The 17,350-nt window shown below is 41.8% G+C and overlaps 1 protein-coding gene across 1 annotated transcript in view; it reads right to left on the reverse strand.

Annotated features, from left to right (window-relative positions):
* DOCK2 (dedicator of cytokinesis 2) overlaps positions 1 to 17,350 on the reverse strand; it is a 418,212-nt gene that overhangs the window by 298,078 nt on the left and 102,784 nt on the right. The window contains exons 23-25 of the mRNA XM_036849002.1: positions 17,142 to 17,250; positions 5,036 to 5,106; positions 3,153 to 3,259 (exon numbers count right to left, since the gene is read on the reverse strand). Coding sequence (XP_036704897.1) covers positions 3,153 to 3,259; positions 5,036 to 5,106; positions 17,142 to 17,250 — 287 coding nt within the window. The remainder of the gene's footprint in view (positions 1 to 3,152; positions 3,260 to 5,035; positions 5,107 to 17,141; positions 17,251 to 17,350) is intronic.

The raw sequence follows: 17,350 nt of genomic DNA on the forward strand, positions 1-17,350 counted from the left end.
TGTGTGTGTGTGTATGTTTTAAAAGAGCCCCAAGGAGCAAACCATCCTAGAGGATGTCTGTCAAGTGTCCCAAACTATGTAACTATATTGAGGCCTGCAGCAAGGTAAACAATGAGGTGAGAAAACACAAACATCTCACCCTGACCTATTCCTCTGGGCTCAGATCGCACAGGCCCTATGCAAAAACACTCTAGGGAAATGAAATAAAAATTGGAAAAACCATTCAAAGCAGGAATGGGACATGGATACAGACCAAGGCCTTTTGTTCCTTAAGTCCTGTGTTTCTCAGACCCTGGAGAAAAACACACAGCTTTCAGGGAAACAAGGAAACTTAGCTTAGGGTTATGTGCAACTATCAACTATGAAGGGATGCCCTTATTGCAAAGAACCTGAAGGTTAGGATAGACGTTGGGAAAATGAAAGGAGCAGCAGAAATAATAACCACACCAGTAATAACAGTGATCACTTAGTATGGGATATTATATTGCTTTGATAAGCACTTTAAATGCACTGCTGGTCTCATCAGCCCACACAACAACCTTCTAAGACAGACATTGCTATCATTTTTCCCATTTTACAGATGAGCTTACTGAGGATCAGAGAGGTTAAGTAAATCGCCCATGGTCACACAGCTGAAAAGGGTCTACACTAGGAATCCAACCCAAGAACCACTGCCCTTAACCAGTAAACTTTCTCCCCCTTCGGCATAGGACCCTCCTGAAGAGAGGCCAATAGGATACTCTGCCAACATTTAGGAAAGTGCTTAAAAGCCTTCTGGTTCCTCTGCTTGATGTCAATACAAGTGTTCAAGGCTGTGAGTACAAGCTAATGTCACCGACAATACTCCAGGCAATTTGCACATCTGGCAGTTAGATAAGTACAGGATTAAAGCAAACTGCATCCCTGAGGCACAGGACACTTCACAGGGAGAACAACAGAAGGGATTTCATTATAACTCAGACTTGGCCAAGGAATCAAACTCACCTTACTTCAGGGTATAAAGGAGACACTCACCCAAGAGCCCCAGACACCCAGTAAGTTTGTGCGTATGAATTCAGATTGTATTCACTTGGAACTTGAGGATTTAAGGAGAAGGCTGAGCTGAAGTTTCCCTTGGGGTTTTTTTTTAATTTGTTTTTTTAATTGAAGTATAGTTGATTTACAATGTTGTATTAGTTTCAGGTGTACAGCAAAGTGATTCCGTTTTTTATATATATATATACATACATACATATATATACAGATATATATATATATGTGTGTGTATATATATATATATATTATTTTTCAGATTCTTTTCCTCTTTTGGGTTACTTTTGTAAGAGGGTTCACTTAGCAAATAAATAGTGGGAGAAGAGTTACCTTTAAGCTGTGCATAAGAGCATACTGCTTTCACACGTGAACCAAGGACGGATAGACTAATTATACATTGCAGCCTCTTTAAAATGGGTCCCCAAAGGGCTCTCTGTTCACCTACTTCTAGTCTCTGTATGTATGTAAAGGTAAGAATTTTGCATTTTTTTTTTGTAACTGTGTACAACACTGGGGCTGGCCTTCTGTCAATTAATAATCAGAGGGTTTTTACTGAATCTGAAACTCAAAGACGCAGCAGGACTGGTGAGCAGCAGCTGTCCAGCCTGCCCTGTGATTATGCTAACCCTCAGGGGCCACCGTCAGCCCAGGAGATGTGACTCCAGCAAAGGAATCACTCCTACTTCTACCAGGCTGGAGCTGACACCGCATGCCCAATCCAGGACCGCGCTAACACTCCAGCTGGCCTCGATGCTGAGCCGGGCCCCTGACAATGGTGGCCGCTCTGAACAGTAAAAGGAGCCAAGCAGCCCTTGCTCTCCGCTGCCTGTGCAGCACCACATGCAGCAAGAGTCGTCCTTGCCACGCCCCTAGGATGGGACTCACTTCACTTGGACAGTGACACCACCTGAAATCCAGGAAGGGACTGCCAGGGCAGGAAGGGGCAGGCATATTTCAAAGCTTTCAGAGTGAAGGTAATTTATTCCGACATGGAAATCAGAAGGTGAAAACCGAGGAAGGCTCACTTAAAAAATCCCAGTAACACAAGGCGTACAGCAAGACTTACCAGGGTTAGTTTCCAATCACCTTACACAAACCACCTTGCACAAACAAACCATGTATGTACTGCATTAATCTGCTGTCACACATCTGTCTACATGGTCAGGAAACTCCAGGCATGAATATAAAATCACAAGAACACTTTTCTTCCTGTGCCCTTCTCCTAACTTTAATTCCACGGGATGGGATTCAGACACCAATTTTGGATGCACCATGTTAACCAGACATAAGGGGGAAAATCTTTACAGTGAAGTGGTTCCTGAATCTTTAATACATAAATATTCAGGCTTCACTCTGAATAAATCCAGGGTGGGTGATGACTGATCCTCTGCTTTCTAAGACTTCTTATTTCTTGCACAGTTTGCTTCTCACAGAGAGGAGTAATGTAGGAAATGGTGAATATTGACATCTAAGTCCTGCATGCTGATAGTTGGAGGACGTGTGGCCATCCAGCCCACCGATCTCAAAAACAGGGAACCCCAAGGCTCTTGACTGTGGGATGCTGGCTGGGGACTGGTGGTTACCAGAGATCAGTTTGGGTGAGCAGAAGCTCTGACCACAACCACTGCCCAAGTCCACTGTCATTTCCTGCTCTCCAGGAAACACCGTTACGTGAAGAAAGGCAACGTCCAGAGCAGTTGTATAACATGCTACTATGAGAGTAGTAATAAAAGACCAGGGGAGAATATATAGTAAATGTGTGTTTGCTTGCTTATATAGTGAGTGCCCCTGGAAGCAAACACAACAGGAGACTGAAGCCACTGGTACCTCTGTGAAGGGATCAGAACTTTACCTACTCCTCATGTAGAGTAAAAACCTCACAGCAAAATGACTCTAAATTTAGCCTCTCAGTAAACTTTCTCAGGAAAAACAAACAGTTCAGCCTATGTTTTCCTTAAATTAGTTTAGATTCTGATATCTAAGTCGTCAGCTACTTTCTGCTTTTCCCCTTCATTCAGACCAAGGGAGCTGTTAGAGAAGAAACATTTCCTAACTGCGCAGCATGTGATGAGCAGTGGGCTTTCTGGCACCCCCAACCGGCCAGGATGCTTTGCACTCACCTTGCTTTTTAAAGAGGTTGCTCTGGACTATCTCATTCATGGACTGGACTTTCTGCTTCTGGAGTTTCTCGGGAGGGATGCAGGTATAGAACTCATAGAGGAGTTGGCTAAGGGCAGGAAAAACCAGAGCACGCAGAGCTCGTTAAACCAATGTCTGCCACCTCCTGGCACTTACAGTCTGTCCATCCCCAGCCTGCCAGCTCTGCGGGGGCAGAAACAATGTACCTCTTGCTCCCTTCGCCCCCCACCTCCGTGCATGATAAGCCTTCAGTAAGTATGCATAGTTGGTCTTAGTATTGAATACTGACAGCGTTCAAAGAGATGTGGAAATCTGAAAATAATATCAAGAAACCCAACCACTTACTGTGTGTATCAGGCACATGTTTTGCACTTGACATCCACCGTGCCATTTAAGCCTCACAATTCTATGACGTAGATCCAATGCTTATCTCAATTTTACAAGTGCGAAATGTAAGGTTTAAAAAGGTTAACTAACTTTCCCAAAGTTACACAGCTAGGGAGGGTCAAAGAAACAAGGGTTCAAAACCAGATTCTAATTTCATTGCCATGCCGTTTTATTCACTAATGTTTTATGCTTAGTAATGTTTTATGATAAATCTTAAGATCAAAAAAGGTCCTTAATTTTTTAAAAAACTCTGAAAAGTTGTGGGTTAGAACCAGTCTGGGATATGAAAAAGGAGATAGCTCTTTCCAAATAGAGTGAAAATAAAAATACCACTGAAACAAAATTAGAGCTCCTGTCAGCTTTCCAAAATAAGCTCATTGTGTTTATTCATTCTTTCAAATCCTTATTAAGCATCTACTTAATATGTGACAGGCAATGTGCAGGGCAGTGGGATACAATAGGAACACACTTGGTCCCAATTGGCATGGAACTTACATTCTAATGGAGGTCAGCATACAACACAAAAGCAAGCAAATCAATACAAGGCCATAGATGCAATGAAGGAAATGAATAGGGAGTTGTGTCAGAGAGTAATGGTGCAGGGGTTGAGGGAGGAATATAATTTATTCACAATGTTCAGAGGTAGCTTCTCCAAGAAGATAACATTTAGCTTGAGACCAGCAGAATGAGAAGAAGCCGAAGAAATCTTCATATGAACAGTGGATAAACTGATGAGACCTGAATAAAGTTTGGAATGCACTGAATAGAATTGTGCCCATGTTTATTTCTTAGTTTTGATAGCTATGCTGTAGTTATCTAAAATGTGAACATTAAGGGGAGCTGAGGGAAAAGTATGCAGGGACTCTCTATATACTATCTCTGCAGCGCTTTTCCAAATCTAAAAGTATTGCAATATAAAAAGTTTTTAAAATCTTCTATAGGTTATCTTGGAACTTAAGTGAATTTAGGAAAAAGAGGAAAAGGGCGTATCTGGCTCAGATGCCCCTATTCTAAGAGCATACGCACAGTAAGATAATGTGTTCCTCCCATGAGAGGAATGGGGTGAAGAAGGAGAGAGTGAAGGGGAGCCCATCTCATTATCCCATTAAGTGTCCATAGGTTGTTCTCCATTTTTAACTACAGGGCTTACAGGGCAAAGACTAGAACCCCAAAATAACCCGCAAGCCCAGATGAAATGGAGACATTTAGACCAAACATCAGTTTTTTAACCTACATGTTCGTATTCTGCATCACTGATTTTGTCGGATGTTTACTTTATAGTTGGTTTTCACCAAATCTGACACAACCCAATGAACTGTAAAAATCCCACACCAATATCCCTGCAGGAAGCTCTGACCATGTGTCCTCCCTGTCCCCGCGCTGAGTGCCCGTCTGGAATAGCCCACAAGAGCTCTCCTCTCCCTCTGAATCCCTGGCTTGACAACAGAGCCCAGGAAAGTACACACCATAAGCTCACCTGAGTAACTTTGCATCAAAGACGGTTTCCACATCATAGAGGACAGATGGGATGTATTTCAAAGCTGCCACCTAGGTAGAAAGTGAAATAAACATGAGCAGTGCCCACGGCCAACAACTCTGTCTGGTGGTGAGAATACTTTGCAACATAACACAGATCAAGGGAAAATGATCTTGAATCCTGGGCATTGCTACAGTGATTCAGACTCTGCATGTAGATTGAAACACCAGGTGTACTTCTTTCAAAAGTTTCTTCTGTCTTCAAAGGAGCAGAAATGTAGAGTAGAGAAATCAAAAACTTTGAGGTTATACACACTTACAGTCAAATCCTGGGTCTACTCCTTAGTGGCCAGGTGACTTTGGACAAAACACTTAACCTCTCTGATGTCTCAATTTCCTTATCTATAAGATAGAGGAAATCATGTCTATTTTGCAGGATTGCAGAGATTCAAAATAATATAAATGTGGCATCCAGCAGAGAGCCAGACATATTTGCGTGCTCAATAAAGGGTAACTTCTACCTTTATTGGAAGATGGTATGCTTGAATTGTTTTGTTGGTGGCAAGGATGACATGGACTGAGTTATTTCTATTTTCTCTCCCTGGCCAATGTGTGAACAACTGTCAGCATGTTTTGGTCCACTAGCTGGGTTAGGAAAACTGGGCAGTGTGGTGGATTGTTTCTGTCCTCTGTGCAAGATAACTGATACATCCAGAGGTGGGAAAAAGACCCAGGCCCTTGCAAAACAGCACCATTTGCTAAACAGCAGAGTAGACTGTAATTTCCACAGGAGGAGTTGTAAGTCACATAGTTGGAAAATAATGTTTAAAAATCTGGTAGATGTATCCATTTTATATTTTCTTTTTATTTTTCTGTATATTCTAAGTGTTCTATAGTCAACAAGTATCATCCTTTTACAAACAGACCAAAATTAAAATAGAGAAAATTCTTTTTTTAAAGAAAATCTTATCCTAGCCATATACAGTTGCACTTCTTAGTTAACATGAATAACAATCATGACTATCCTCTGAGAATGTTCAGAGGAGCAGACACCATGCTGTTAGATTATTTTGTTAAACCTTATTTCAGCCTACAAGGGATACACTATTTTCATAGATCAGGAACCACTAGGGCATCAAGATTCAATAACTAACTAGGTCACAAAGTTAGCACGTGGTAGAGCCAGGATTCAAAATCAGGCAGGCTACTTACAGAGCCACTCCTTGTAACCCTCAAATAGCACTGTTTTTCTCCATGCACCCATGCTTTTTTTTCTTGTTAGTTATGATTTTTACAAGTCAGTATTATATGTTTGATATAAAAAAATTCACACAAGTATTAGGGTGAAAATTGTCCCTTAAGTCCCACATCTCCATCTCAGCCCCAATCCCTACTCCTCAGAAGGGATCACTGTCAATATTGTGGTGAGTCCCAACTGTTTCCTGTGCATGAACAAGTATGTGTTTGTGTGTGTGTGCATGCATGTGTAGGTGCACATGTATGTGTGTAATTATACAGTTCTATAACTCGTTTTTGCAGTCAACCATGTTATCACCAGTATTTTTGCACATCACTTCATAGAGTGCACTCTTCATTTCTAATCACTGCACAACAAGGCTCACATGGGTACACCAAGTCCTCCTTACTGACGGACTCCATGCTATCTTTAGTTTTTCTTTATTATAAAATAAGTGATAAGAAAATATTAAAATACACATCTGTGTATCTGTGAGAACCCCTGTGTGATGGATGGGCTGCTTGAAGAGAAATTAGTGTGTAAAATGTATGTACACATATGCAAATATACATACAAATGTACACACATATACATTTTAGGAGATAATGTCATATTAACTTAGAAAGAAGCAGTAATCAATTTCCTTCTACTCCTTTCCCTATAACCTTGCTAACACTAGTATACAAATCTGTCTCATTTTGTCAATCTGACACATAATTTGCAACTGTAATCTGCGAATTTTTGGATCTAGTACAGGTCGGCACCTTTTCTATATTTATTGAACAACTGTATTTACTATATATAGCTTGTTTATATTCTTTCCCCATTTTTCTTTTGGGTGATTTCTTTTCTTATTGGTGTGGAATTCTTAATATATCATTAATATTAAGCCCTTTGCACAGCTACACGTAAAAGAACGAAATTAGAACACTCCCTAACACCATACCCAAAAATAAACTCAAAATGGATTAAAGACCTAAATGTAAGACCAGACACTGTAAACCTCTTAGAGGAAAACATAGGCAGAACACTCTATGACATAAATCACAGCAAGATCCTTTTTGACCCACCTCCTAGAGAAATGGAAATAAAAACAAAAATAAACAAAGGGGACCTAATGAAACTTAAAAGCTTTTGCACAGCAAAGGAAAACACAAACTAGAGGAAAAGACAACACTCAGAATGGGAGAAAATATTTGCAAATGAAGAAACTGACAAAGGATTAATCTCCAAAATTTACAAGCAGCTCATGCAGCTCAATATCAAAAAAACAAACGACCCAATCCAAAAATGGGCAGAAGACCTAAATAGACATTTCTCCATAGAAGATATACAGATTGCCAACAAACACATGAAAGGATGCTCAACATCACTAATCATTAGAGAAATGTAAATCAAAACTACAATGAGGTATCACCTCACACCAGTCAGAATGGCCACCATCAAAAAATCTACCAAAAAAAAAAAAAAATGGTTCTGAAGAACCTAGGGGCAGGACAGGAATAAAGATGCAGACGTAGAGAATGGACTTGAGAACACAGGGAGGGGGAAGGGTAAGCTGGGACGAAGTGAGAGAGCGGCATGGACATATATATACTACCAAATGTAAAATAGATAGCTAGTTGGAAACAGCCGCATAGCATAGGGAGATCAGCTCTGTGCTTTGTGACCACCTAGAGGGTGGGATAGGGAGGGTGGGAGGGAGACGCAAGAGGGAGGAGATATGGGGATATATGGATATGTGTAGCTGATTCACTTTGTTATACAGCAGAAACTAACATACCATTGTAAAGCAATTATACTCCAAAAAAGATGTTAAAAAAATTTTTTTTAATCTACAAACAATAAATGCTGGAGAGGGTATGGGGAAAAGGGAACCCTCTTGCACTGTTGGTGGGAATGTAAATTGATACAGCCACTATGGGAGAAAAGTATGGAGGTTCCTTAAAAAACTAAAAATAGAACTACCATATGATCCAGCAATCCCACTACTGGGAATATACCCTGAGAAAACCATAATTCAAAAAGATTCATGTACCACAATGTTCATTGCAGCACTATTTACAGTAGCCAGGACATGGAAGCAACCTAAGTGTCCATCGACAGATGAATGGATAAAGAAGATGTGGCACATATATACAATGGAATATTACTCAGCCATAAAAAGAAATGAAATTGAGTTATTTGTAGTGAGGTAGATGGACCTAGAGTCTGTCATACAGAGTGAAGTAAGTCAGAAAGAGAAAAACAAATATCGTATGCTAACACATACATATGGAATCTAAAAAAAAGAAAAAAAAATAGTTCTGAAGAACCTAGGGGCAGGACAGGAATAAAGATGCAGACATAGAGAATGGGCTTGAGGACATGGGGAGGGGGAAGGGTAAGCTGGGAGGAAGTGAGAGAGTGGCATGGACATATATACACTACCAAATGTAAAACAGATAGCTAGTGGGAAGCAGCCGCATAGCACAGGGAGATCAGCTAGGTGCTCTGTGACCACATCAAGGGGTGGGATGGGGGGGTGGGAGGGAGACGCAAGAGGGAGGAGATATGTATATATGTATATGGATATATGTATATGTATAGCTGATTTACCTTGTTATAAACAGAAACTAACACACCACTGTAAAGCAATTATACTCCAATAAAGATGTTAAAAAAATAAATTAACCCCTTTGCAGTAACACATTTTGCAAGAATTTTCTCTTGCTTGTCCTGTAGTTTGACTGTTGCTTGTCTTTTAGCTTCGTTTATCATATCTTTCATTGCACAGTAGGATTTTAATTTGTATGTTGTCAGATGTGTCAGACCTTTTCTTTACATTATTGGATTTTGTGTCCAGAGATTTATTCTTTATTTTTTCAAATCAAGATGGCAAGAGATAACAAGATTCCAAAGTGAATGTTTCTAAAACTAGGGTCTATTGGGACACCCTCTTCCCATAGGATGATGTTAGGTATTCTGTGGCGGGAAGGGGGGGTAAGGATTTGCAATCAAACAATTAGGGGAAAGTTTGATTTAAGCAAAGATAAACCAGTAAGGTGTTTTTGGAGGGGGTTTTTTGGCAGAACTTTTCAGAATTTTAATATGCTAAGATGCATTATGACATTCTTCCAGGCAAATATAGTATACAGTACATTCCAGCCTAGTTGGTCAGGCCATCTGTATCAGGAAACATCAAGATATGGCAAAAGCAGATGCTTGCAGGGCTGGGCAAGCAGCAGAAAGAGTGAAATGAGAAGAGCACAGGCCAGTGGGAAGTGAGGAGGTATGTGGAACCCACACTCTGTCTAAAGAATGAGTCATTCTTGTTCACTTGTTTTAACAGTGTGCTAGCCAAATCAAACACACCTGCAGGCTGCACTTCTCCCGTGGGCTGCCAGCTTATAACCCCTACATTCTAAAGAGACATCATATGCTGAGGCACATGCCCTGATAAAAGCCCATCTAAGCATTCTAGCAAACTGCTCCTTCCTTCACTCTTAGGCTGAGAAACATAGAGCTCTGGGCCCACGGGGACCTGGGGCGGGGGTGTGGGGGGAATCCCAGCGCTCCACCCAGCACCTGCATGCTCCGAGGCCCATTTCTTCACCCCCTGAGCCTCAGCATCTTCATGTGGGGCAGAGAGGAATGATGCAAAGTAAGGTATATCTTGCAGCTATTGTAATGCCCGGCATGCAGCAGGCCCCCAAAAGTGCGTGTGCTGGATCTCTCCTTATCTCATCTCTCTGACACCAGCCCTCATTACCCAGCACCTGGACAAAGTGTAACATGGACTCATCATAATTAAGACCAAAGTGAGGGAACAAAAACAGAAATGAAATCCTCGGCGAGCTGGGGAAAGCCGGGACTCCAGTGTCTGCAGCAAGTTGCTGGCTTTCAAGGGCTGCATGTCATTCCAGGGCTTCAGAGCGATGCTGTAGAGCACTAATCACCAGGTGTCTACATGGACACTCACACTTAGATGCTCCAGCTATTAGTAAGGAGGACCTGGGCAAAGCTGGGACAAGGGCTGCTTCAGAAGGAGCCAATCTTCCCAGCCTGCCAGCCCTGGGCTGGCAATAAAGTAAAACAAACTGAGGGGTTGTCATGCTGAGACTCAAAGGGTGTTATCACCTCGACAGGCGTATTAAACTTCCATTTGGTCCAGGGGGCCTCACAGAGAAATGGCAGGCCTGTGGTTTTCTTTTCCAAAGGGGACAGGAAGTTTGCCAAGTCTGTTGTCACAGCCAGCACTGGCCTCAGGGGGCCTGTCCACAGTCCTCACCTTCACACAGCCCTGACACACCTGAGTGGAGGGATAGCAGGTGGGTTCAAGCAGGCGCTACCACCAAGCACCCCCAGGAGGCAGAAGAGCTCACCCATAAGACCCGCTGGAGACCTCCACTCACTGCAAGTTTCTAAGGTCTGGGACTAGAAACAGCTTGGCTTTCTAGACCTGTTGGCCTCCTGCGAACTGCGCTGCTCTACTGTTGTTATTATCTTTACTCTCATTAATACTACTACTGCACATAAACTTATATTGCTGTGTTATTACTTTCATCCCATAGTGTATACCCCTATATCATATATAATATTTAAGAGAAACAAACAGATGTTTTTACGTAGGTGTGTATGTGCATATATATATACACATATACATGTGTATATATTAGGATTAAAATATACTAATCAAAATAGCAAACCATTATTGGAAACTTTATAGATGCATGATCTCATTTTATTTTTACAACTGCTCTATGAATAGACACTGTCATCCCACTTTACCAGTGAGGAAAATGATAGCACAGAGAGGTAAAAATAACTTGCCAGAAGCCACATAGCTAATAAGCCACATACATAGCAAAGATATGTACCTGATTCTGTCCAACTGGCTTCAGACCAGTATGCTCTGCTACTGCCTACCCTGCTTTAGGAAAAGTTTCCATCTTGGTAAGTGCGGAGGTTTTAATACAGGAGACAAGGCTGAAGTGGGGGAGGAGGTAGATAAAGAAACATCTCCCCTTTAGGAGAATGGCTTTTGAAAGAAGGTACAGTTTTTCTGATATGCCTTAAGTTAAGAATCCTCTTCACCACATATATGAGGGTTGCAAGAATGGCCACCAGGAAAACATTTTCCATCTCAGTAATTAGTTTATAATGTGGCACCGAGTGAATTTCCTAGATGAATCGTCAATTCCAAGCCCCTCTGCCAGAAGCCAGGTACAGGCCACAAGAAGAGAGCCAGACCCAAATCAAGGAATAGTGATTTTACTGGCCCTAAGAGAAGTCGCAGGAAAACACTTGAAATGATTGCTATCCAGATGGACTTCACCAGAGCTGATAATCCTGGGCTGCTAGCACACAACAAATGTTTAAAAATAGCAACAAAAATCAAAACCACACAATTGTACTCCCTCAAACTCAAAGGGGATTTGTCTTCTACGTGTTTTCAGGGTTCCTTATCTCCCCCCACCCTCTCTTTTTCATTCTAACCAAGACTGCACAGTATTGGTGCCAGGAGACACAGACTTCTGGCCCAAAAGAACACATCCTGCAATGATGCAAGGTTATACGAGAACACTAGACATCTTCTTCATTCAAGAGCTCTGACAATATTCCCATCCCATCAATTTTCAACCCTTTTATTTTAGCCAAGTAATGGACAGTCAAGGTCCATGGAAACTAGACAAACACTGTTACAGGGATTCACCACAGTTGATCAGAAGCAGCAGCTTCCTTATAGATGCTAAGCTGTCCCTGAGGAAAATACATCCACTCTCCCCAGACATTCACCCTTGTCACTGGTCTTTCAGTGAAAGGGAAGGGAAGAGGGATCAACAGGTTCTGGGATATGTATGTCTCTGTGCTTTCTGTAACCCAACAGTGTGCTGGCCCCTGAGTCTTGGCATGAGGCAGGAGAATTCAGTGTTTAAAATGGCTGGCTGAAGAGGCCAAGTTCAACTCCAGGTGGGTCCCTTTTATGTGAGTGTCCTTGGGGAAGTTAACTCTCTATGCTCCAGTTTCCTCATCAGGAGAATGAAGGGAATAAAGTCACCTACTTTATAGGGTTGATGTGACGATTAAATGAAAAATATGAGCTATCAATGGGACTGCAGCACCTCATTGGAACAAAATTTCATCCTACCCTCCATAAATCCAACATTCCCAAGTACTGACCTTAAGTATGGGGTAGGTGGTTAAGAAGGGGACAGTAAAGAATCATTTAACAACTTGAGATCAAACTCCAGCTCTTGCTGTTAAATATGAGTCTCACCTCTCCTACCTCTGGGGGAAGCCTGTAGGCCACTTATCAATGAACCACCTTCTTCCCTTACTTCAGACATCTGGATGTTTTACAACAATTAACAATGAAAAGAGAGGAAAGAAAGAGGCCTCCTTAATTAGCTTGACTTCATAACTACAGACCAGACATCTGCCCATCTGTACTGTTGTTTATGTTGCTTATTGCTTAGCCACCTAGCATTTTGCCTGAAGACTCGGCTCTTTAATTGAAACCATACTTTGCTTGGTGGTGATTAGGAACTCAAACTCTGGGCTTACACAGCCTGGATTCAAGTCCCAGACCTGCCACTTCTCAGCTGTGGTTAAGTTACTCAATCTCTCTAAGCCTCCACTTCCTCATCTGTAAAGTAGAGATAAGAAGAGTATTTGCCTAATAAGGTGGTTGTTATAAAAATCAAATAAGCTAACAGTATATGTAAAGCTTTTAGCTTAGCATGTGACACATAATAAATGCTAAAACATAAAATAGTGCAAACTAGTATTCATTCTTTCATTCACTCAGCCGAAAGATATTCAAGTACCCACTATGTGACAGCCACTGTTTCAGATACTGGAGATATAAAAGACAGAGCCCCCTGCACTCCTGGACACTCTAGTGGCTATATTAGCAATCATGTGTGGCAATCATAGTGGCCAAGGGAGCATATCATACAATTATGAGTTGCTTATTTATTTCCACTCATACCATCAAATTGGAGAATTATAAAGAATCATGACCTAAAGGAGAATGGGTCTAATGGGTCTGCACAACGTCACCAAATGGCTATTACTCACATTTGAGCTACATCCAATTCACAACTGTCTGGTGTTGACTGTCTCATTCTGCCATCAGTTTTATCAACAATATTCACAGGGCTGGCACACGTGGGGACTTCTGAGCATATGGCCCATTCTTGAAAACATGTGGAAATCCCTGGCCATACCCATTCTTTGTGGCTTAGAGAAGAATACTAACTTTGGAGTTAGAAGAGCTGGGTGGATGGAAATCCTAGCTTCACCACTATGAATAGGTATAATTTAGGATGAATTATTTAACGTTATGAGCCTTCTGTGGACACTGAAGACAGCGAATCCTTGCAGACCTTTGGCAGGATTAAAAACACTGCGTGTGAAAGCTCAGCTTCATGCCTGACACACGGTAAGTACTCAATCAGTGGAACGTGTTTTTAATGCTCCCTCTACCCTCTTTGGATGGCTAGCTTTAAATTCTCCATAGTTTTGTGTGAGCTACTGCCAGGCCAGCTCTGAACAATTAGGAAAACCACAGAAAGCAATTCACAAAAGCCAGATGAGCCTCAGACATTGAGAAATAACTTGCTTGGGCCCAAAAACTCACAATGGGCAAAGCTGAGATTGAACCAGATAGGCTTTACTCTGGACTGAGGCAGGCATGAATTAGGGTTTCCACCTAAGCCACTACCCAGCTGGAAGTAGAAAGTTTGGACTAGGAATGTCAGTCATGGGCATTCTTACTCCATGCTCTCACCCAAAACTTATGGCAGACATTACTAATAGATCACAGCACTCTTTCCTCCTGTACCCCATGCAGGCTCAGAATCAAGACTACAGTCACGTTGTAGTATTTCACCGGTGAAACTTTCCCTTCCTTTTTTATTTTTCATGGAGTCAGTTCTTGTGAGTTTATCCTCCTTGAAATTTATATCTGTTTCTTGATCTAACAGAATAAATGGATGTCCCAACACTGTTCGGCTTCATGTGACAGGGTTAGAAATACAAATATTCCCTTCCAGATTCCACTCTAGGAAAATGCCCTCAAGGCTTCTGCTTTACGATGAGGTAAAGGAGGGAGAGATATAAATGACTAAAAATTATTTAAATGGAACTATGTAACAGGCTTTTTACATACCAAGCTTTACATGCATTACTTTATTTAATCCTCTCAATAATCCTCTAAATTAGACTTCCTATTTTATAAAAGGATAAACGAGGCCCCGGAAACTGAAATGATTTGCCCAGTGTTACGTGCCCAAGGGTGCATGCCCCATTTCCCACCCAGATGCCTCTGGCTCGAAATCCAAAGCTCTTTCTCCTGCAGCAAATGTCAAAGTCTGCAGAAGATCTCTTGTGTGGGGTTTGCTAACATCAAATGGCCTTGACTCCTTTCCCCTCATCGGCCCATTCCTGGCACCCTAAAACAGCATTCAGTTTTTTTCAAATGGTAGTGCTCTCTGTATTTGAATATGACTTTACATTCTTCTTTGACAACTTTTCAACAACCACAGGAATAGATGGAAAGCATCACTGATTTTATGTAACTCCTAGAAGCTAAATTTGACCCTTAAAGTAAATTTAAAAAGAGACAAAGTCCCTTTCCATGACTTCAGGGTAGAAATCCATAAGGAGAAACCAGCATAACCTGGAAAACAAGACATTTCTAACACAGTTACCCAGACAATAAGAACCTGGGTTCTTATTGACTCATGCCAAAGCCATAATAATCCTATTAGCTCTCAGCATTTTCATAGCATTTTATAATTGGCTCTTTTGCAGACAATGTTTATCTGATCCAAACAGTGAAGTTTTATAGATGAGGAAACAGAGACACTGAGAAGTTAAATCCAGGGTAAAATCATACTGCTGATCAAGAAGAACATTCTGTTGACCCAGGTCTCCTCAGGACCAGAAATTCTCCTGGCTCATCTTTCTGCTTCCTTGCTTCCTTCTTTTTTTCCTCCTTTCTTTCCCTACCTTCTTGTTCCCTCTGCCCTTTATTCCTTCCCCCCAAATACCTGTAGTTCATCACAGGGAAAGAGGTGCTGAAATTGGAAAGGGTGGCTCTAGGATGGCTTATTCCCTTGTCTTTCTCAAGGTCGTGCGGTCTCTCTCCTGGCACCTCTGCTTCTCTGGGGCATCTACTCCGTTTTCCTCCCCACCAACCGGCTTCCTCTGTTTGTCCATCGTTTCTGCTCCCTCACACTTCAGCTTCCTTGGAGCCTGTTTCAGACCTGATGCAATGCCACAGCCTCTCTCACTGCAGCCGGGCATCCTCAGCTCTCACTGGATATCCTAACACTGTGTGGCCTCTCCCTGGAAATCAGCTGCTTCCAGTGTGATATCAGTGTGAAGAGGTGTGGAAATCACTCTGCCTCCAGGGTGACAGGCTCTGGCTCTTGTCATATGTCTTCATGCTGCCCCCTGCTCCCGTTATTCCCTTTGCTTTGAAATGATGAGGGTTTGAGGGAGAGGGAAGACTTAAAAAAAAAAAGACTAGCAAGAGGGAAGAGAAGGTGAAAACTGTAAGACTGCAGTCCCAACTCATTTCAGAGAAAACAACCATATCCCCAGTAGGTGCTAAATGTGTACGATAAAGAACAGTGTAATATAGCAGCTCAGAGCATGGTTTTAGAGCCAGGCAGAAAGAGATCTGGATCCCAGCTACACCCCTTAGTGCACAGGAGCCCTTCAATTTCCTTATCTATAAAACGGAGATCTTAACACCTATTCCGAGGGTTATTCATTCAACAGGTATTTATCAAGCAACAACTAGGTATTAGGACTGTTCTAGGTGCTGAGGATACAAAGATGAACAAGACAAAGCTCCCCTCTAAGGAAGCTATTAGCAGAGTGATTCCCAAACTTTGCTTCATACTAAAATCAAGTTGGGAGATTTTTAGACTCCCTTTTCCCTGGTCACACTCCATACTAACTAAATTAGAATGTTTGCTGGTGGTAGTCAGTCATCAGAATTTATTCAAGATCCTCAAGTGATTTTAATATGCAAAGTTTGGAATCCATCATGTTAGCAGCAAACGCTCCCCAGACAGACTTCTGCCTTTGCCTCCTCACCTGCATTCTGGCTGAACTAGTACCTCATTCATTCTAACCAGAGGCTGGGCAACCCCAGGCATAGCTAGCTAGTGAGTATTTAAATTAGCAATTAAAAAGAAAACTCTGATCAAAAGAAGAGGAAGTACTCTGCATTAACTCACTGGTTTAAATCAATGTGTTTGGGTTTTCTTCTCCCTAACCCATGAGGCGGCCCTTCCTGAACACCTGTGAATAAATGCTGTGAAAGTTAGAAAGTCTTCCTGAAACAGCCTCTTCACTCAGCCTCTTGGCTGCTAAACTCATTCTCAAACATGGGGTTAGACCTCAAGGTTTCTCAAAAATTTACAGAGTTTGTAGGTCATGGACCACTAAATTAGAGGACCCATTTTCTCCAAAGTATCTCTTGTTTATTGAGGAGATTCTCACCCCAAAAGGGGAGCTCAGTTTACGGTGTGGAGAATAAAAAGTGGACGATTTAAGAGACTGCCAACTTAACTACTCTCACCACTGGAAGTGGATCAGGTTTGACCTACTTCCTTCCAGGGAGCAAAAGCTTCAGAGTTATTTAAGAAGAGGCACCACTACCTTCATGGGAAACGAACAATAAATATGCCATCTCCTGCTCCGAGGAGCCCTTGGTGTTCACGATCCTTACACCACAGGGCCAGCCCAGGCCTTCAATTAACACACGGCTGCGTATTCAAGCAGAAGTAGACATTATCTCACCATGCTGTTATCTATCAGATGACCAAGAGAAAAGACAGATTTTTTTTCTTTGGTAGTGTAAACCAACCTGCAAAAGGATGGTTGTTTTATATTGACTTTTCATCAAGTTGTTGATGGATTCAAAGAGCCGTCTCATGGATTCTTCAAACTCCATCTGTTCCTTGCCTTCGTAAAGCCTGAAAGAAGACACATCTGAGTCATTTCTCAAGCCAACAGGCAATACCTTTGAAAGTGTGTGCCAGCCACAAACTTCATTTGAAATTGAAAAGAGACAGG

This window comes from Balaenoptera musculus, chromosome 3, assembly GCF_009873245.2.
Source record: "Balaenoptera musculus isolate JJ_BM4_2016_0621 chromosome 3, mBalMus1.pri.v3, whole genome shotgun sequence".
Taxonomy (NCBI): domain Eukaryota; kingdom Metazoa; phylum Chordata; class Mammalia; order Artiodactyla; family Balaenopteridae; genus Balaenoptera; species Balaenoptera musculus.